This window comes from Aquarana catesbeiana, linkage group LG04 (genome assembly GCF_042186555.1).
Source record: "Aquarana catesbeiana isolate 2022-GZ linkage group LG04, ASM4218655v1, whole genome shotgun sequence".
Lineage (NCBI taxonomy): Eukaryota > Metazoa > Chordata > Amphibia > Anura > Ranidae > Aquarana > Aquarana catesbeiana.
The window spans coordinates 442439871-442461310 of NC_133327.1; the positions used below are offsets into that span (position 1 = coordinate 442439871).

Here is a 21440-nt window from a genome sequence, read left to right on the forward strand (position 1 = left end):
TCCAGTATTGGACCCTACAGATTAAGACTGGGATGCCATTAAAGTTCATGTAAAGACAGGTGTCACAATACTTTTGACAATATAGTATGAGACATAGAATGAAAGGATGCTGGAGAAGTGATCCTATCAGCATCCTATCTAGCACAATTAAGTAAATGGCATACTGTGTGGCCGGTTCTTGATTGGTATAAATTTAATAATGCAGCTGGACAAAAATTCAAGCCTATTTTTAAGCCATGTCAAACCTATTTTGATGAACAAACAGGAAGTCAAAGTACACGAATGGAGGTCAGAGAAATATTCCTTTAAGCAAGCCTTAAAGGTTAAGTTCACCTTTCCCCCCCCCTAAATTCCAGCTCCCCTATGTACCAATAAACCATTAATGGTTCTGTTGTAGGAAAATAAAAGTTTTTGCTGTTTTTTTTAGTACAAGGCCTTACCTCGGCCCCTGGCAAGTTCCATAGAGAACTTCATGTCTTCCTGGTATGTGGATTTAGGACATAAAAAACGGTAAGGCCTGGTTCACACCTATGCAGGTTGCAGTTTGCATATTCCAGGTGCATTTTTTAATACACGTTTTTGATCCATTTAAGGTTATGGAACCAAAAACCAGAAAAAGTCCCTGGCCGTTCCATGAAATGTACAGATGTGAACGTGACCCATAGGAAACCATATTAAATGGACTGTAGTGTGTTTCTGCAAAACTGAAAGCGCACTAAAAAATGAATAGGTGTGAACCAGGCCTTACATGCTTAGGTGTGAACCAGGCTACAGAAAGGAGTTCGCCAGCTGACCTCATTAGCACACACATCCTGCACCCATCAACTATGTTTGCACAGCATCTCTCCAGACGTGCATTTGCCTGGCTTGTTAATGTAGGCTGCTTTTCTATGAAACACACTAGGGGCTTATGTAAGGCCTTGCCTTAAAAAAACATAGCTTTTGTTTTTCTGCAACAGAGGTACATTAATGGTATATTGGTACATAGGGGAGCTGGGATTTAGAAAAAAAACGGGTATATCAACCTGTTTTGCTCATCGTACAAAAAAGGTATTTTATTTCTCAAATTCGTATAAAAGGCAATAAAGGTAATAAATTTAGTTATCATATTAAGGGGGCGTGTCCTAGCTATGGAGGAGTGAGGACGTGCATCGCCTCAGCTCTGTACCACCGCCGCACACAACATAGCTCTGGAGGGGGGTCCTTATCTCCAACGGCTCCTTTAATGTCCCAGCGATTGCGGCCTTCCTCCCAGCCGTCAGGACCGATCACTTGAGGCAGGGACAGCTGGAATCTTACTTCCCCGGGGCCCGCGGACAAGGCCGTGTGGCAATTGCCCATGCCCCTGGAAGAAGTCACGTATGACGAAACATGTTGAGTGGAGCTACGCGCTGACGTCATCACACCCCATGTGACCCCGGAAGTGCGGGTGTTTCAAATTTTATTGCCGGCAAGTGTTTTTCATGATGTTTTTCATGATGGTTGTACATCCAACTAGAGATTTTATACAATAAACCAGTGTTTTAAAAAAACAATAACGCACTGTTGGAGCCTTTGTTCCTTTATATGCTGCGTGCTAATTTGGGAGATTGCGCTTTCGAGGAGGATGCCCCTAGTCTGCCTGCGCACCTTAGAGCCAAGACACATCTCAGACCCCGCAGAGGGCTATATCTGCAGGCGTGTGTGACCTCACTACAACAGGAGGTCCACTCCTTCCGGGAAGAGTCTCCATTCCTTCAGGTGATTGCCACACAGAGAGCTCCATCTCTTTCCCTTGGTAGTGGTGAAAGCTCTGAGAATCTTTTCCATCCTTTTGGATTTCTACCGTTACAGAACTTGTTTCATTTGCTATCCTTCAGAGACTTTTTTTCAAGAATTTCTTTTCACTTTATATGTTATTATATGTACAGATATCTTTACACTTCAGCGATTCATAGTGTTTTAAGATTTTAGTTTTATGTTTGTTAACTATTTTTGATTAACGCGACTATTTTGGTTTATTAATGTTTTTTTAAATTAAGCAACATGTATAGATGTGAATCGAGCCTAAAGGAGTGATGCAGCCGGGTGGGCAGAGCCCCACTTGGCCACATTTTTTTTAAATTGTGACAGCTAGCGGGGAGGGGGGGTACGGGAGCTGGTCCATTTGTAACATTTTACATGTTACATGTTACACCCTGAATATGGGTGTAACATGTTACAAAAGGTGAAATTATCCTCTGGGTTCACACTGCCATACGGAGCGGCTCACAGGAGGGGTCTGGTGCGTCCCTGTTCACCGTTTCAGGTCTGATTTCGGTCCAAATTTTTGGCTACATTAGGACTTGAAACATACCAGAAGACGCAATGGGCTCCTGTGCAATTTGTTCCGCAGCCGTCCCGGAGCTGTATGAACCGGATCCATTGAGAGACGATCACTGCCTCCTGACTAAGAATGAGCTCAGGCGTGTTCGCAACCCAAACGCACAGAGCCCACCAGGAAGTCAGCACTGCACAGCGTTAATCACAGGCGCTGTCCCATTGATTTCAATGGGAAGGAGCGGTTTAGGAGTGGTGAACACACCGCTCCTTCACCGCTCCAAAGATGCGGCTCGCAGGACTTTTTTTACCGTCCTGCCAGCGCACCGCTTCAGTGTGAAAGCCCTCGGGCTTTCACACTGAACAAACAGCGGAGGCTGTTTAGGGGCGGTTTGCAGGCGGTATTTTTAGCGCAATAACGCCTGCAAACCGCCCCAGTGTGAAAGGGGCCTAAATGCACAGACTATAACTGGCTACTAATATTTATAAGTAACACATTGGATTGATGGTCCAGGGAATATCTGATTTTCCTTTAGGATCGGGAATGATTTTTCTCTGAAGAAATATGGACTATATTTTTATAAGGCTTTTTGCCTTTCTCTGGACCAATTGTATTGTCTGTATATGAAGGTTTTCTGGTTTATTTAATTTATAATTTTTCAATTTGTTGAACTCAAAAGACTTGTCTTTTTTAAATTCAACTATGTAACCATAAATAAGGGATTAATATTTATAAATTTTCTGTTTATGTAATTTTTGTGGGTTTTTTTTACAGCTATATTCAATGTAAATTTGTCTGTGAACAAATTTGCAACCACTGCATTTTCCTCCCCTGTATATCACCATCTCCTGTTTTACCACTTAGTTTCTATCCTATAAAAATGCTCTAGTATAAATACCTTCACATCAGAAACTTAAAGGCTAAGTTCACTTTCACCTTTTTGGGGAAAAAATAAATACACATATTTTTGCAGAAAAAAATGTGCATTTACTTTTTTCCCTAAGGAGCCTGCAAAGCATTGCACCCGCGATCAGTGGATCATGGGTGCAATGCCAGGCTCCTTCAGACAAGTCATACAGCTTTCTGCTTGTACCTCTGTATGGGATGTCAGTTTGAAAGCTGCATGGCTTGAGAACAAATTACGAGGGTGCTCATCAGCCCCTTTGCAGTTCACTGAGAACTACAAGCCGCCTGCCATGGTGACTGGTGGGACTTGTTCTGTGAATGAATGATGATGCAGCTGTGGGGGGGGGGGCTCGGCACAGCCACATCATTTGTTCACAAGGACATCGGGCGGGAAGAGGAACCCCTGCTTGCTGTCCTTAAATATGGGTGTGACATGCTCTACAGGTGAACATAGCCGTAAAGCTCCCATACTTATGGAAAGTGTTACTTTTTTAGTTTGCTGAGCTAATGATTGCATTTTTGAGCTAATTACATGGTTTGAATTCACCCATATGACCTTTGTTGGAGGGTGTTTTGTGCATATTTATTTTTAAGTTTTACTTATATTGATGAGCTGTTTGCTGTTTGTCCCCTATAGGTCTTTCTCCTAATATAGCATTTTAAATCCCTATGCATTAATTTTAACCTGGTTGCTTTGTGCTTAATAATAAAGGTAACAGTATAAAGGTTGTGCAGCAAACTTGTAATTGCTTTGTTTCTTCCTTTTTACAGTAACAGAGTTGGTGGGATCAAAACAAAGACGTATTGTTGGCATTGTCGTTCAGATGTTTTTCACATTGGGAGTCATGATCATTCCTGTTATTGCTTATTTGATTCCTACATGGCAAGGCATCCAGTTGGCTATTTCTTTGCCAAACTTCCTCTTTCTTCTTTATTACTGGTAATTATCACTACTGATATCTATTACACGGCTATTCCTATTTGCTTGTTTATGTTAATGTACTTTTGATTACTGATGATTCACAGCTCCTGCCTGCTGATCCTAAAGAACAACTAAAAGCAAAACTTTTTAAAATTTTGCATAAAGAGTGGAGAGGGATTAAACCACCTGTCAGTTTTCATTGCTGCCTGTGCCCCTATTAGGGAGTTTCACCTTCTTTATTTGTCCTATTTACCAATCTCATTGAAAGTGAGAAAGTGAAAGTAGAATAAAAGCCCAAATTTAGGTTGACACCAGAACAATATAAAGGGGAACCCTTCCAGTGGGGACACTAGTTCTGATGACCCTGTAGGCACCCTTGGATTCCCTCACTTTGGAGGGATTTTTTTCCCCATTTCCTGTTTCGGCTATGGGACAGGACCTGAAGGGAAATCTCCCCAATGGGACATAGATTGCAAAAACCTGACAGGGGTTTAAAAATTAAAATTTTGCCTTTAGTTTATACTTTACTGGCTGCCTAATTGATACCTGATAACAGATTTCATGTCCGCTAACTGCTAAATTTTTCACTTCTTTCTTGCATACACTTATTACAATTAGTTTGTGACCTGAAAACACTTAAAGAAAAACTAAACCCATTGATTTAAAGAGTAACTCCACTTTTGTTGAGAAAAAAACATTCCCCTCTGGGTAATCTATGTGCATTACAAGGATTTTAACAAACATTGTTTCAGATTCCTACCTTTTGTTATTCTGAAGAAATCACTGTGTGTTTGTATGTGTCCATGTGGGAAAGTGAATCTAATGGGAGTGATTTCATAATTATCAATCAGCTGTTTAACCTGCAGTGCACGAATGAGGAAAGCTGCAGGATCTGCATCCCTTTAGACGTGATTTCCTATTGGGAGTATCTCACCAAAAATGACATTTTTGTTGCAGGGGATACCGGAAATCTGACTGGTATATTAGGGCAGACTTCTGGGAAAATCAGTAAGTCAATAACACAAGCAGGAAATTATGTTTCTAGGGGGCATTCTGGACACATTCTGTGTACAGAACACCTCCAGGTAGCCATATTGCATTGCATTTTACAGAAAATTATAGAGCTGCAGATTGTAAAAGAAAGGTATTAATTACATTAAGGCTCAATTACAATATGACTTGTGTCGCAATTTTACACACTATATTATTTTTTCTTTATTTGATATATTTTTTTTCCCTACGAAAGTAGCTACCCTTTAACAGTTTAAAAAAAAAAACAGTAACATTCCCGGCATGTGCCAGGAAAGTAACTGTCACATTGGTTGTGCTCTCAACCAAATTGTCAAACCATCAAATGAACTGGTGTCATAACTGATCACATGGGCAGCATCATGGCAGTTGAAGATCACACAGAGGTCAAGATGGCAGCTTCCTTGGCTGAAAATACTAGGAGGATTTAGTTCCACATTAAGTAGTAGATCTTTAGAAGTTAAGGTGGTATTAAATCCACTAATGAATGTAATACATTTCAGCCAATCAATTCAGATGTGGTGGCTGCATTCGTTTGTTTTCTTTATTTTTTTATTTTTAATTTTTTTTAGGTTTAAAAAAATAGGCTTAAAAAAACGAATGCAGCAGACACTACATCTACATTAGTTAGCTGCAATACACTTTTGATTTTCGGTTTTAATACCACATTACGTGTTCATTAAATCACTCTTCACTTCTCCAGGGCTGCTTCTCCTGAAGTAGAGGTTCACCTCATCCTTTTTCTTTTCCTCTAATAAAAACTTTGATTGTTTATTCCATGAGTAGAAAGCTAGACAGACATCACTGAAGAGTGCCATGTAAATAACAGGACAATTTCCATTTATGCCAGAAAAGAGACAGAAGCTAAAAAAGGAGAAGAGTGGGAGCAAATGCAAATAAGTGCAACCAGATGTTTAGATGTGCTCCCTTTTCTTCGGGGGGTAGGGGGTCTGCACTTGTGTATGATACTTATTTGGCCTGCTTTCTTTGATAACTGCTTAATATCTGGTCACATGCTAATTAAATGCTCACTAACTGCACAGCAATGTTTTTTTTTTTTTTTTTTTTAGTTGAACAAAGGTTTTTATTAATCAAATGGTGCATACATGTTATGTTTGCTTTTGCATATAAATTTGGTAACTGTTACATTGAATGTTATACATTTTGTAGGTAAGATAACAGGTACGTTGTTTTTGCCATGTGGGTATGTTCTACAAGTATATAAATTACAAATAAAGACTACACAGTGAGATATGTGTCTAAGTATTCATTCCAAACTAATATGGTTTTGTTACACACAGGTGTCAGACTCTTGTAGCCAGCGGTCCCATATCTTGTTATATTTGTTTGGGCAACCTCTGTTATGCCGCGTACACATGATCGGAATTTCGGTCCGCAAAAGACCGATGAGAGTGTTTTGTCAGAAAATGCGACCGTGTGTATGCTCCATCGGACTTTTGCTGGCCGAATTCCAGCCAGCAAAAGATTGAGAGCATGTTCTCAATTTTTCAGTCGGAAAAAGTTCCTATCCAAAAATGCGATCGTCTGTGGCAATTCCGACGTGCAAAATTCCTACGCATGCTCAGAAACAATTTGACGCATGCTCGGAAGCATTGAACTTCATTTTATCGGCTCGTTGTAGTGTTGTACGTCACCGCGTTCTTGGCGGTCGTAAGTTCAGCAAACTTTTGCATGACCGTGTGTATGCAAGGCAAACTTGAGCGGAATCCCGTCGGAAAAGCCATCATATCTTTTTCCGACAAGAAGTCCGATCGTGTGTACGCGGCATTAATGTATATACATTTCTTGTATGGCAGGGTATTATTCACTTCTAGTTTCCATTCTACTATCTTGGGAGGTGTTAAGTACAAAGGCTGGCCGGAGGCTAGCCTGCATTTGTGGGAGGAGTCTGAGAGGGCTATTTAAGCCTCCTCCTCTGTCAGGTCAGGGCTCGTGAGCGTTCTGGGTTCAGTAGGGGGTGGGGCTTACGCGTCACTTCTGGATCAATTACAAGATGGTGGCGGTGCCTCTCTCGGTGCTTCACCAGGGAGTTCACCTCTCCACCCACCTGGGTCCTCCTTCAGCACCCAGATTCACGGGTCCCCCTTCTGGTATTTCAGCAGGGGGGGGGGGCGATCGCCCGACCGCCGACTCCTCTCCCCATGCATACAGCTCCACGAGGGAGCCTCTTGCCAGCTAGCTCCTCTCTCCATTTACCAGCTTGCTTCAGGGGGGGAGCTTCCGACCGCTTCTCCGGTTATTGAGGGGAAGGGGGATGTTCAGCCAGCTGCACACGGAGCCACGGGGGGTCCGCCCGCCCGCTTTTCTCGGTGATCTTGCAGCGGGAAGGGAGGGGGGCCGTCCATCCTCCACCCACCCTCGTTCCCCTCGGCGGCAGCCAGTCAAGTGCGGCCCGCCCGCTTCTCCCGGCGAGCATGCTGGGGGAAGGGAGGGGGGCCGTCCATCCATCCGTCCTCCACCACCCTCCTTCCTTCCCCTCGGCTGCAGCTGGTCAGGTGCTGCCCGCCCGCTTCTCCCGGTGCTCGTGCACATCTTTACCCACACCAACTTCTCTAGGGCTCAGTTAGGGGGGGTCGTCTGTCCATCTTCCACCTTTGCTGGGCCAATCCCGCATGGGGGGTGTGCCGCCCGCTTCTCCCTCATCCCTGTGTGTCCTGCCAGCGTGGGGTGGGGGGGGCAGGCGCCTGCTTCTCCTGGAGGGGTGGGCGTCTGTTCGTCCATCTTTTATCCACTCACCTAGCATTTGGCCCCTGCATTTCTGTTCACCTCACCTCCCTGGAACTCACACCGTGCATCACGGAGGAATCGCCCGCACGCTTCCCGGTTCTCTTGGGGGGGGGTGTTCACCCGCCTGCTCACTTCCCGGTACTCGCATGGGGCATCATGGGGGGGGGAGATCCCCCGCACGCCTCACGGGCATTCACCGCTTCAGGTACCAGTGTTTCATCATGGTGTTTCAGCCCCAGGATTTCTGTCATAACATTTCAGCCTCAGGTTTCCATCACAGCGTTTCCATCTAGGCGTTTCAGTGTCAGCGTTTTGCTATCATAGCACTCCTGTCGTAGCGTTCCGGTCATAGTGTTTTCTGCTTCAGCAGTTCTGTCGCAGCATTCTCCCCCAGCATTTCTGTCAAGGTGTTCTGCCCCAGCATGTCTGTCGTCACGTTCTGCCCCAGCATTTCTGTCATGTTCAGCCGGCATTTCTGTCAGCACTTATACCTCAGCATTTCTGTTGCAACGTCCAGCATTTCTGTCTCAGCGTTTGGCCCTAGCATTCCTGTCATAGTATTCTGCCCCGGCATTTCCATCATTAGCGTGCTACCCCGGCATTTCGGTATCAGCGTTTGTCTTAGCGTTTCTGCCCCAGGATTTCTGTCTTAGCGTTCGGCCCCAGGATTTCTGTCTTAGCGTTCGGCCCCAGGATTTCTGTCTTAGCGTTCGGCCCCAGGATTTCTGTCTTAGCGTTCGGCCCCAGGATTTCTGTCTTAGCGTTCGGCCCCAGGATTTCTGTCTTAGCGTTCGGCCCCAGGATTTCTGTCACAGCGTTCTGCCCCAGGATTTCTGTCACAGCGTTCTGCCCCAGGATTTCTGTCACAGCGTTCTGCCCCAGGATTTCTGTCACAGCGTTCTGCCCCAGGATTTCTGTCACAGCGTTCTGCCCCAGGATTTCTGTCTTAGCGTTCTGCCCCAGCATTTCTGTCATCAACGTTCTTCTCCAGCATTTCTGTCACAACGTTTCCCCAGCATTTCTGTCACAGCGTTCGGCCCCTGCATTTCTGTCACAGCGTTCGGCCCCTGCATTTCTGTCACAGCGTTCGGCCCCTGCATTTCTGTCATAGAGTTCGGCCCCTGCATTTCTGTCATAGCGTTCGGCCCCTGCATTTCTGTCATAGCATTCGGCCCCTGCATTTCTGTCATAGCGTTCGGCCCTTGCATTTCTGTCATAGCGTTCGGCCCTTGCATTTCTGTCATAGCGTTCGGCCCCTGCATTTCTGTCATAGCGTTCGGCCCCTGCATTTCTGTCATAGCGTTCGGCCCCTGCATTTCTGTCATAGCGTTCGGCCCCTGCATTTCTGTCATAGCGTTCGGCCCCTGCATTTCTGTCATAGCGTTCGGCCCCTGCATTTCTGTCATAGCGTTCGGCCCCTGCATTTCTGTCATAGCGTTCGGCCCTCGCATATCTGTCATAGCGTTCTACCCTCGCATATCTGTCTCAGCGCACAGTCTCAGCATTTCTGTCAAGGCGTTTCTGCCCCAGGTTTTCGGTCACAGCATGGCTGCCCAAGATTTCAGTCATAGCGTTTCTGCCCAGGATTTCTATCACAGCGGCATTCTGCCCCAGCATTTCTGGCTTGGCGTTCAGTCTCAGCTTTTCTGTCTTGGTGCTTCTGCCCCAGGTTTTCTGTTATTACATTTCTGCTTTAGCGTTCTGTCATAGCGTTTCTGCCTCAGGATTTCGGTCATGGCATTTCTGCCTCTGCGTTTCTGCCCCAGGATTTCGTTCATGGCATTTCTGCCTCTGCGTTTCTGCCCCAGGATTTCGGTCATGGCATTTCTGCCTCTGCTTTTCTGCCCCAGGATTTCGGGCATGGCATTTCTGCCTCTGCTTTTCTGCCCCAGGAAATCGGGCATGGCATTTCTGCCTCTGCATTTCTGCCCCAGGATTTCGGGCATTGCATTTCTGCCTCTGCGTTTCTGCCCCAGGATTTCGGGCATGGCATTTCTGCCTCTGCGTTTCTGCCCCAGGATTTCGGGCATGGCATTTCTGCCTCTGCGTTTCTGCCCCAGGATTTCGGACATGGCATTTCTGCCTCTGCGTTTCTGCCCCAGGATTTCGGACATGGCATTTCTGCCTCTGCGTTTCTGCCCCAGGATTTCGGGCATGGCATTTCTGCCTCTGCGTTTCTGCCCCAGGATTTCTGTCTTTGCTTTTCTGCCTCAGCATTTCTGTCAGTGTTCTGTCACAGTGTTTTTGCCCCAGGATTTCTGTCATTGCATTTCTGCACCAGGTTTTTAGTCTCAGCATTTGTCATTACGCTCTGCCCAGGGTTTCGGTTCTCACGTTCCTGCCTCAGCTTTCAGTTTCAGCATTTCTGTCATAGGGTTTTTCTGTCAGACATTGCTGTCAGTGCGCTTCTGCCCCGAGATTTCTGGCATAGCCTTTCTACCTCAGTGTTCAGTCTCAGCATTCCTGTCACAGCGTTTCTCAGAGGGGCGTTGTTGTTCAGTCACGGCATACTTCGGTAGCTGGTTTTATCTTCGTTGTTTGTCATGTCTCATTGTATCTTTGTTCATGTTTGTACCTGGGTCAGTTAGCTAGGGCTCACATGTCAGGATCTGTCACGTCTACAGATCCATACGGGCTGAGGTTTCGTTTATTAATGATTGTTGACCACAATCTTCTCGCCCGTATAACATACGTCATACGATGCACGTTCATTCACCACACCTATACGATTACCCACCACGGTCTGTGGGTACACCAGCCCTGAGTTTTCAGTCAAGTACCTGTCTCTGCGCAGCAGGTTACTCGGGCTAAGTCACTACTTACATGAGGGGGGGGTGGTCCATCATCAGCTTCATTCACGCGCAGTGCTCTTGTCATTTCTGCTCATGTTCTCATACTTGGGTAGGCTCAGAGGGGGATTGCTGTTCTCATGTATTGTTGCCTGTCATTTCTCTTGTTCATGTTCTCAGGTTGGGCTGCATTGGCAGCCATCATCCCCTTGTTGGTCCTTAAGTGGTAGGTTTGGGCAAACGTCGTCATGATTCTGGATTCTACACTCGGGCCTGATATCTTATCTTGTCTAGGATGTGGCCTGGAAGACTGCTCAGGGACGTCAGTCCAGTAATTTTTTTTTCCGTTCCCCAGCCGGTGTCAGGTAGGTGGGTTTTTCAGTCACTTTGGGGTATGACTGTTTCAGGCCATGAGACTTATTTCCCTGGTGTGGAGTCTGGCCCTCCTTCCTCGGTTCAGGATTCAGACTCGGCTGCAGCACGACCTGATCAAATCAGGTGGGACCAGCATTCGATGTCTGGCATGGTTTCTCCACGTTGTCAGTGCTTATTGCCTTAGGGTTTGGGCCTCAACCACCTACTCCATCACATCCTTCAGGTATTTACCTTTTGAACTCCTGCCAGTTGTCCTTTGGTACTTACCCTCGCTCTTTCCCATACCAGTATGGGTAGGCCATGGCTTGGGGGGAGGGTTTCACGGAGCACTTCCCAGGGTCTGGGCAAAGTTTTGATCTTCTCGGCTATCATTTTGCAGGGGCTCCTTGGGACAGCCATGACTCCTCTTCCCCCACGCATCCGCTCATTCACAGTAGTTCATTCTCATATCTGGGTCGTCTCGGGATTCAGGCTCTGCCCAATCGTTCATGGGACGTTTCGTTGGGTTCGGGGTAGCTTCGCAGGTTTCTACAAGGGGTTCTGTCTCATCACTGAGTCGGGGGTTTCTCCTGTCATAACGGACACTTATCAGTTATATACTATTGCCATCCGGGCACGCACTTCTCCACTTGATGGATTGTTACCTTCCCTTTTCACCTAAATTTGTGTCTTTTTGCCCTCTTTTCAGGCATACTGACCAGTCAGGCCAAGGCACACCTCAGGCCTTGGTGCTTAGGAGTATCACTTTCTAAACTCGAAGACTCTGACTACAAGTACAAAGGCTGGCCGGAGGCTAGCCTGCATTTGTGGGAGGAGTCTGAGAGGGCTATTTAAGCCTCCTCCTCTGTCAGGTCAGGGCTCGTGGGCGTTCTGGGTTCCCACCCACCCGTTTCCCCCAAATATTCATACTCACTCATATTACTTTTCTTACATTCAGGGTGTGCCCTCTTTTCAGGCATACTGACCAGTCAGGCCAAGGCACACCTCAGGCCTTGGTGCTTAGGAGTATCACTTTCTAAACTCGAAGACTCTGACTACAAACAGCGTCTCGTGAAGAAATATTTTTGTATATTTATCAATTGTGTCTGGTAATATTCCAAGGAGGCATTGTTTTGGGTCCAATGCTAGGGGTGAGCCCATTGTATCATGCAGAAATGTCACGATTTGCTTCCACAAGCCTTGTATCTTGGGGCATGTCCAGATCAAGTGGAAAATAGTGCCTGTCTCTTGTCCACACATCAAACATGTAAATTGAGTACGTTTGTATCTTGCCACTCTGAGGGGTGTGAGGTATGCCCTATGTAGAATTTAAAGCTGTGATAGTCTATCAGATAGTTTGGGGGATACACCCTTACAGGACTCCAGTGCCTCCCCCCACTCCTCATCCTCAATTGATCCCACCTCTCTCTCCCATCCGGGTTTTAGATCGTATGCTATTTTGGTAGAAATGGGGGTGGACAGCATATTGTAAAATGCTGAGATTAGTTTGTGGGGGTCTGTGCTCTTAATTACTACCATAATGACATTGGGTGTAGAGTGTGGGACGGAGTCAGGGAACTACGACTGGGTTGCGTGACGGAGTTGTAAACATCTAAAAAACATTTGGTTATGGATTGTAAATTTTTCTCTGAGTGAATCGAAAGTTTTGAGGTGCCCGTTTTTTAGGATGTGATGTAAATAAAATACTCCCTGCGTGGACCATATGCTTGTGTCCTGTATTTTGGTTAATTCGGGAGATTCCTGTTATGCCATATCGGCGTGTAATCGTTGTATTGTGGAATTTCGAGTTTGGAAGAGGCTAAATCCCATATTTTCTTGTAGTGATATAGTATGATTTGTCTATTTTCCCCTGACTCCGCTCCCCCCGAGCCTGATGCTATCACGTATATCGAGTCCTTGGTGTGTTGTGCCCACTTTGGACATAGGAGAGTGAGGAATCTTATCTAAGTGAAAAAGCTGTGATAACTGTGATTCAATGTAATATAGATTGAAGTCAGGGAGAGCCATGCCTCCAAGGTCAGTTGGGTTCTTGAGAGTTTGCCACGCTAGTTTGTGTCTGTTGGCTCCCCACACAAGGGGCTTTAGAAGGGCCTCCAAAGATTTGAAATGTTTCAGGGGTAGTTATACTGGGGTATGCCACAGAACATTTAGTATCTTAAGGAGTAGGCCCATTTTATTTAAATTTATGCAACCCCAGACCCCAAGTGGGAGTCAGGACCAGATACGTACTTTGGTTTTAACCAAGGAGAGGAGGGGTTGAGGGGAATGTAGTCTGCAGGTGATCTGGATATATGAATCCCTAGGTATTTGATAACATTAACTCGCTGTAATGGTAGTCAATTGATTTTCAACCCTGAAAATATTCCAAACTGTTCGATCGTGTGAAATGCAGTATGTAGAGATGGGTCTGAATCTGCCAGATATAGCAGTGTGTCTGCATACATACTGATTTTTCCAATCAGAGAACCCACCCTCAGTCCCCTGATCTCTGGGTTTGCTCGGATGGACATCGCGAGGGGTTCTGCCGCAAGGGCATATAGCAGTGGGGATAAAGGGCAGCCCTGTCTCTTGCCTCTACTGAGGTCAAACATCCGAGACGTCCACCCGTTGGCTACTACCCTGGCTGTGGGTGCCTGGTACAGTTGGACCCACTTAATATATTTAGGACTGAAGCCATAACTTTCCAAGCATCTCCAGAGATACCTCCACTCCACCGAGTCAAAAGCTTTTGCTGTGTCTAGGGTTACTACGACTTGTGACCCAACCTCTTCATGCATGGCTTGCATATTTATGTATAGTTTCCTGAGGTTAAACGAGGTATTGCGACCAGGCATGAAGCCTGCTTGGTCCGTGTGTATTAGGGATAAGATGACCTGATTGAGCCTGATGGATAGTACTTTGGCCAGTATTTGATGTCAACCTGTTTGTAGGGATAAGGGGGTGGTAAGATTCTGGGTATCCAAGGTCTTTTCCTGATTTAGGGATGAGGACTATTGTTGCCTCTGTCATGGATGGAGGTAATGCACATGACTCAAAGAGATGGTTGTATAAAGCTAGTAATTTAGGAGTGAGTATTTCGCTAAATTGGATAGAATTCAATTGGGAGTCCATCAGATCCTGGGGATTTAGACCTGGCAAAACTGGCAATGGCAATCGTGATTTCGTCTGTGGTGAGGGGTGCCTCAAGGAGGTCTATCTGTTCTTTTGTCAGCTGCGGAAAAGTGATCCCCTCAAGAGAGAGGGACATCGATTCAGTTTCATTGGGGGCTGTAGTTTTGTACAAGTCAGCGAAGAAGTCTCTAAACATGGAGGTTACTATAGGTGGGTCTGTAATTTGTTGTCCTCCAGGGCCATGTAGTGTGATAACCACCGGGGCCTATCTTCACTGTGTACCAAGTACGCCAATAACTTGCCCGCTTTTTCACCATGCTCAAACATTTTTTGTTTAGAGAAGAATAGTTTTTGTCTTGCTTTTTGAAATTGGAGCTGGGTGACTACTCTAGTTTGTAGGTTAAGCTGGTTTGCCTTTGCGGGATTCGGGGTGATGGCAAAGTCTCGCTCAGAGGAGGACAGGTCCGCCATCGCCTTATCAAGGGCCATGGTGGAGTCTGCTCTAATTCTAATTCTATTGGTACTTGAGTGAGCGAAAAGCTTAAAGGAGTCCCATACTGCAGAGGGTGGAGTTGAGTTGTCATTCTCCGCAAAATATAGTTTACATTTATTCGCAAGCTCATCATCCTCTGGTAGGAGCGAGAGCCAAAATGGGTTTAAACGCCAGGCACACATGTCCTACTCCGTGCCCCCCAACTGCACAGCAATTTTTAACCCTTGCCTAATGTATTGTTTGAGAAATAGACGATTTATAGTGACTTTGATAGAGTAATTACTTGAGGTTTCCTGTTTTTAGGCAGAATGGAAATTCTAATTAAATCTTTTTTTTTAAATCATAAGTACATCTTAAGTAGGTTCAAGGTTGCCTACCCTTTGGTGTAAATTATCCAACAGTTACCATTTTGTGAAGGCTGTCCCAATTTAATATTATGACTTCAATGAAGATAAGGTTAATTTTAGGAGCCTGTGTAGAAATGGCTATTTGGCTTATTTAAAAATGGCTATTTCATAAAAGGTAATCTATAAAATGAGTGTTAAATGTTTGATCCAAAGTTTAAATCCATCATCAATTCATGTTAAAATGTAGTATAAATAGTGTATCAAATCAAAAAATATGCAGTCAAAACATGTTATTGCTTATATTGTTGCTTCAGTTCAAACCTGCCAACGTTTTACACTTCAGAAATTTAGTCTTGCCAAGAGAAGGAGCTGATGGTTCAGTTTTCTTGTTTGGGCTAAGCCATGCATTTGGCAGTCTGCTCATCCACTGTGTCACTGTCCAGTGTGAGTGGCTTATATTGAGGATCAGGCAAGGGTTATGTAGTTAATGGCTGACAGGTTTGTTTGAAATCTAGAATGCCAAGCAAGAGTCATATGTTTTTTATGATTCTGCTCATTGCAGAATTGCCTTTAATTTAGAATGATATCACAAACCAATAGTATTAGGGCAGTGGTATATTGTGTGCCGCTTTACAAAATAGATTGTTTTACACTGTTGTATTGCTTTATAAACCCTGCCTCCTAGTATATGTACGTACTTGAAATTTATATGCTAACAAAATAAAATGCAACTGCCAGTTTCAGTGTGTAGGTTTAAATGCTTTCTGTTTTTATATCTACAGGTTTATCCCAGAATCCCCGCGCTGGTTGTTAATACGCAAAAAGAAAGACAAGGCTGTGCGTATCATTAGTGACATTGCAAAGCACAATGGGAGATATCTTACTCCAAACTATTGCCAGGTGATCTATTTTAATTGGTTAAAGTAACTATTTTATCCTTACTACAGGTTACATGGTGGTCTGTGTGAAGCATGACATGCAGCTAAACCCTCCTATCCTGCAATAAACTAGACCCGTGGTGGTCTACTTGAAAATTAGGGGCCTCAAGTGCGGCACCTCACAATTCCAGAAGGCTGCATAATAGCATTTCATCAAGTTAAGGCAGCCAGTTCAAAATGAATGGGCTATAATGCACCTCAAGTCCTGAAGTGTATAGCAATCCACTGAAGAAGTTGGAGAGAGATCCAGAGAGATCACCCCCGCCTGTCAGATTCCCCTTGCTGTGTGAGTTTTCTTTGCGTTTTGGCATAGTTCACCTGTGGAGTGGTGCGGAAAACTGCAGCAGTGTTGCAGATTTCCTCAACGCTTTGCACTGCAGGTGTCATCTGCAGGGAAGTGTGAACAGGCCACATAGAAAAGCATTGTTATCTCTGAGCCCTTGCAGAGAGCTGTGTTTTTGTTATGTAGAAAAACACAACTCTCTGCTATAGTGTGAACAGGCCCTAAATTATACACTTGCATTCTGCAAGGGAATTTGCTCCAGAGCTTAGTAAATGAGGAGAAGCTATACTGACTTCCATCGTTCAATTGTGCAAGCAAAAAAGCTGTTTTTTTTTGTTTGTTTTTTTTCCTAGCATGTGATTGAGTGTGCAGAGTGAAGCTTTACTAAACTTTGCTAAGCTCTGGAGCCAAAGCCCTTGCTCCTGCACTGGCAAAGGACAGTCTTTTTGCCTTTAGTAAATCAACCCCCACATGTACAGTATTTGTGATTAGATCTTTAACTGTTCTGACTGCACAAATGAATCAACAGACTTGTAACTTTTGTTCCTTACATTGTAATTCTTAAGGGCCTAGTTGCACTAACTGGTATACAGTATTGTGCATGTAATGCACGCCCACTGGTGTGCTTTGTGAACATGTGCTGCAACGTGTTGTATAACACATCTGTGTTTTTTTTTTTTATTGTATTAAACTATACAGATGATTTAACTCTTATCCACAGCAGCATGTTGCTCCATTGACACTAACCTGAACCCCTAAGCAACTGATATTACATTTTCAGGATCTGAAAATGGTAAATACAGTATGTGTAGTATAGTCTCAAACACTGCCTGCTCCCTAACAACTTCTTAACAATCAACATTTAATGTAAAGATCATTACAATTGTGACTGGTTACATGTAGAAAAAATTGTGATTTTAAAGTGTGGGTGGCTGGTTGGCAAGAAGGCTGCCAACAATTTGACAGAGCCCAACTACTAACTTCTCATTACTGGCATACACAGAATGGATGGCATGCTTCTTACCTCTAATGCCCCATACACACGATCGGACATTCCGACAACAAAATCCATGGATTTTTTCCGACGGATGTTGGCTCAAACTTGTCTTGCATACACACGGTCATATAAATCTTGTCGGAAATTCTGAACATCAAGAACACATACAACGAGCCGGGAAAAATGAAGTTCAATAGCCAGTGCGGTTCTTCTGCTTGATTCCGAGCATGCGTTTAACTTTGTGCATCGGAATTGTGTACACACGATCGGAATGTACGACAACAGATTTTGTTGTTGGAAAATTTGAGATCCAGATCTCAAATTTTGTGTGACAGATATTCCTATGGAAAATGTGCGATGGAGCCTACACACGGTCGGAATTTCCGACAACAAGCTCCCATCGAACATTTTCCATCATAAAATCCGACCGTGTGTGCGGGGCATTAGAGGTATTGAGTGGTCTGCAGAGTCCAAAGTGTACAAAAGTAAAGCTAAACAGAGTTAACGGATAAGTTCACCTTTCATAACATGTTACATATTACACTTATATTCAGGGTGTAACATATTATGCGTGAGTAGGATCATTTAGTAATTTACATTTGCCCTTTTGCTCCATGGCAGCTGTTTTTGTGATTAAATGTGTCCTTTCTCCTTTGTTGTTTCTCCCTAGCTCTAATGGCGGCTGGAGCACATCTGTGTTCCAAGCTGCTGCTCTCTACTCTGGCCTGACGTCTATGGGTTACTCCTGCCCCTGCCCAGGGACTCAGCGCATGCGTACTGTAGGCGGAGGTGGTGTCTGTACGGCGGGAAAATTTAAATTAGATGTCTGTACTGTTGATATTAGGAATTCCCTGCGGGCAGCTTGCAGCAGTTTCCCTAAACGCTGTGTGCAATCATCACAGGTATATGCTCTGCAGTAACACCCTGGTGTGCTGCCTGATCCTGCTCTTGGCTCTATCACCTGTGCAGGTTGGCTGACTGTGCAGTTTCACACTACGGTTGTGTCACCCCCCCCCCTGTGGCCATCCCCTGTGTAGCAGGTATGAGAGGTTGTGTTTACCCTTTCCTTTCCTCACTTGCCTGGGCACTCTTTTTGGGTTTTAACCCTTTCCTTGTCCCCCTATTTTGTTTTTGTGAGTCCCTCCAGGTCAGCTCGACAATACACAACCTCATTAGGTCACAGCATCAACATTCTTCTTCCAGATCTAGATCATAGGTCACTGTCAGGGTCTAGGCATAACAGGAGAAGATCTGAATGCTCCTCTAGGCACTGCACCTACCGCCATGTCAGCCGTTCTGAGGAGGGAGCACGCTGGGGATGCGGGACTCAGGTCCCAGAGGGCAAGTCCCTGTGGGAGCCATGCTATGCCTGGGGGGGTTGGAGAAAGGCATTGTGATAACCAGCAAAAGGAATCTGTGGTGAGGAGCATGGTGCAGGAATGCTTTAAAAAGAAGGGTACAAGCCACACTTAAAGTCCAACAGTTGTTATGCCATGTTCTCCCGCTAAGGACGGCCAGGAAGAACTGGAACTGTCCCAACCAAGCCATCCATCTATGAAGACCTCACACAGTGAGGCGGAGGAAGATGAGATTCACTTTGCCCCTGTGATGCCGTTGGTCAAGGCAATTAAGAGGGCATTAAAATGTGTAGAGCCTGTAGAGTCTCCTGCAAAGCAAGAGGAAGTTCTTTAAGCACTTTTAGAGTGAGCTTTTTATTTTTCCCGTTCCTAATGGAGCTAAGGGACATAATTTTGGATGACTGGAGCAAGGTTGCGAAATAGACCTCCATTCTGAGCAAGATGGCCAAGCTCTATCCATTCTGGCATAAAGAACCGTCTAAAGGTTGCCTCTCTAGTTGTTGAGGCCTTGATGAGGCTAGCAAAGTATGTCACTCTTCCTTTGGAATATGCAGTGAATGGCCTGTAATTTGGCCTTGGCTCTCACGACCATGTTTAAAGCGATGTGATTGTGGAAGGAGAGCATTTTTAGATGAAGCGGCCAGAAACTCAGTAGTTCAGGAGCCGGCGCTGGTGTCGATTTTCCATGGTAAGGCTTCAATTCACACCATCGTATGTACTTGCCCCTCTTTATGGTCATGAAGAAGAATGGCTTGCAGAGGCTGGTTATAGACCTCATGCACCTAAAACAATTTTCAACAAAAAGGAGACGTTCAAGATGGAGACATTGTCCCCGATTCATGGCAACTGGCTCGTTTCCATAGACCTAAAGATGCTTACTTTCATGTGCCCCTTGTAGAAGGTTTCCGCAAGTTCCCTTGGTTCGCTGTAGGTCAAGACCATCTCCAGCTCTCTTTTCTACCATTCGGGCTTTCTAAATTCCCTTGCGTGTTTTTCAAAGTCTTATTGACTGTTATAGTCTTTATCAGAACACCTGTATCGGTACTTGGATGACCTTCTCCTACTGTCTCGAGACAGAGAGCAGCTGCTGGAGCACAGAGCTCAGGACTTTTTCAATGCTCCTCGATTTTGTCTGGCTGCTGAATCTGGAAAGGAGCCACCTGAAACCCACTCAGTCTCTTGGGTACCTCGGGGCTCAGTTCGATATAATCAAGAGCACCATTGCTTTGCCTCAGGATCCAGGTGATCTGGAACAGAATACTCCTGGCCCTGTCTTATTCCCATCTGTGAGCCTGTCAGTGTCTAAAATTTTCGGCACTATGGCCTCTATGGATCCGATGGTCAAGTGGATGCTCTGGAGGATGCAGCCCTTCCGGAAGGGGGTTTTTCCAGCAGTGGGAGTCAGGAAACAGAATTCAGGTCATCTACATAACCTCAGTCATGAGAGACATTCCCCTGGGGGCTACAATGGAAAAACATTGCCCCCATTTCCTGGATCACAATCAGGTCCAATGCCAGTAATATGGGATGGGGGGCTTACTGCCTGTTAGAAATAGCTCAAGACAGGTGGGGCTTTTACTTTCACAAGATTGAGTCAAACATTCTGGAGCTACGGGCAGCCTTCTGCACCCTACAGGCCTTTTACCACATGACAAAGGAAGCATCAGTGCTCTTGGGCTAGACAACACTACAGCGGATCTCCTACATAAAAAGACAAGGGGGAACTCACAGACTTTTCTTTATTACAGGAAGTGGACCCAATTATGTCTTGGGCTCAGAAGAATCTAGCCGACATCTCAGCAGCTTATGTCCCCGGAATCCAGAACATTCTAGCAGACTTTTTTTCCAGAGTCCAATTGGACAACAAATGGTCTCTCCATGTGGAGGTTTTCAGGTGGATTTTGTCCCTGGGAGTCAGTCCAGAAGCTGATTTGTTTGTCTCCCCATGCTACAACAAGTTTGAGAAGTGATATATGTGGGACTGGTATCTCCAGGCCTTGGAGACAGATGCACTGACAGATCATTGGAAATTCAGCGGGACCTGTGTGTATCCTCCAGTTCCAGTCATCCTCAGGTTTCTACCAAGACACAGAACAGGAGTTGAGGTAGTGGCTATGATGCCTTATTGACCAAACGAGCCATGGTTCCCCTTGCCAGTACAGCTCAGCTACCGGAACCCAGTGCCCCTTCCCCTCAGGCCAGACCTTCTGCCACAGTGTACAGTTCTACATCTACAGTATGTCCAGCACAGTTGCGTCTGATGGTCTGATTCTTGAGAGGGGGAGATTAGAGGCCCTCTGCTGCTCCTCCAGAGTCCTCTCCGCTCTCATGAATACTAGTGATCACAAACAAAGTTTATGGGAGAATCTGGACCAAGTTCGTGCAATACATGTCTGCTGCTGACGGATCATGTAATGATGCAGAAGTTCAAAATATTCTGAGTTTCCTCAAGTCAGATTTATATCTGGCCCTATCGGTCAGCTCCCTCAGAGTACAAGTTTCAGCCTTATTGGTATTCAGAGGTCTATTCTGTGCTAGGCAACTAGGCTCAGACCTTAGAGTAAGCCGAGGTTTCCATGATGGGGCCTCCCTCTTGTCCTCGATTCCCTCTTGGGAATTGGAGCAGAGTGTGCTTGGTCTGTCTCTGTTAAAGACCTCTCTATCAGGTTTGCCTTTCTCGCCCTCACGTTGGCATAAAGAGCCTCAGAAATCAAAGCCATTGGTCATAGAGAACCTTTCTTGACGTTCTTTCCAGTTTGAGTGTTGCTGTTACTTATGCTTGACTCAAATCCCAAGGTAACATCATTCTTTCATGGGAACCAAGAAATTGTTCCGTCAACCTTTA

General features: G+C 45.2%; 1 protein-coding gene across 1 annotated transcript in view; it reads left to right on the forward strand.

Annotated features, from left to right (window-relative positions):
- Positions 1-21440, forward strand: part of SLC22A3 (solute carrier family 22 member 3) — an 803039-nt gene that overhangs the window by 659673 nt on the left and 121926 nt on the right. Inside the window, exons 4-5 of the mRNA XM_073627457.1 lie at positions 3977-4145; positions 15802-15919. Coding sequence (XP_073483558.1) covers positions 3977-4145; positions 15802-15919 — 287 coding nt within the window. The remainder of the gene's footprint in view (positions 1-3976; positions 4146-15801; positions 15920-21440) is intronic.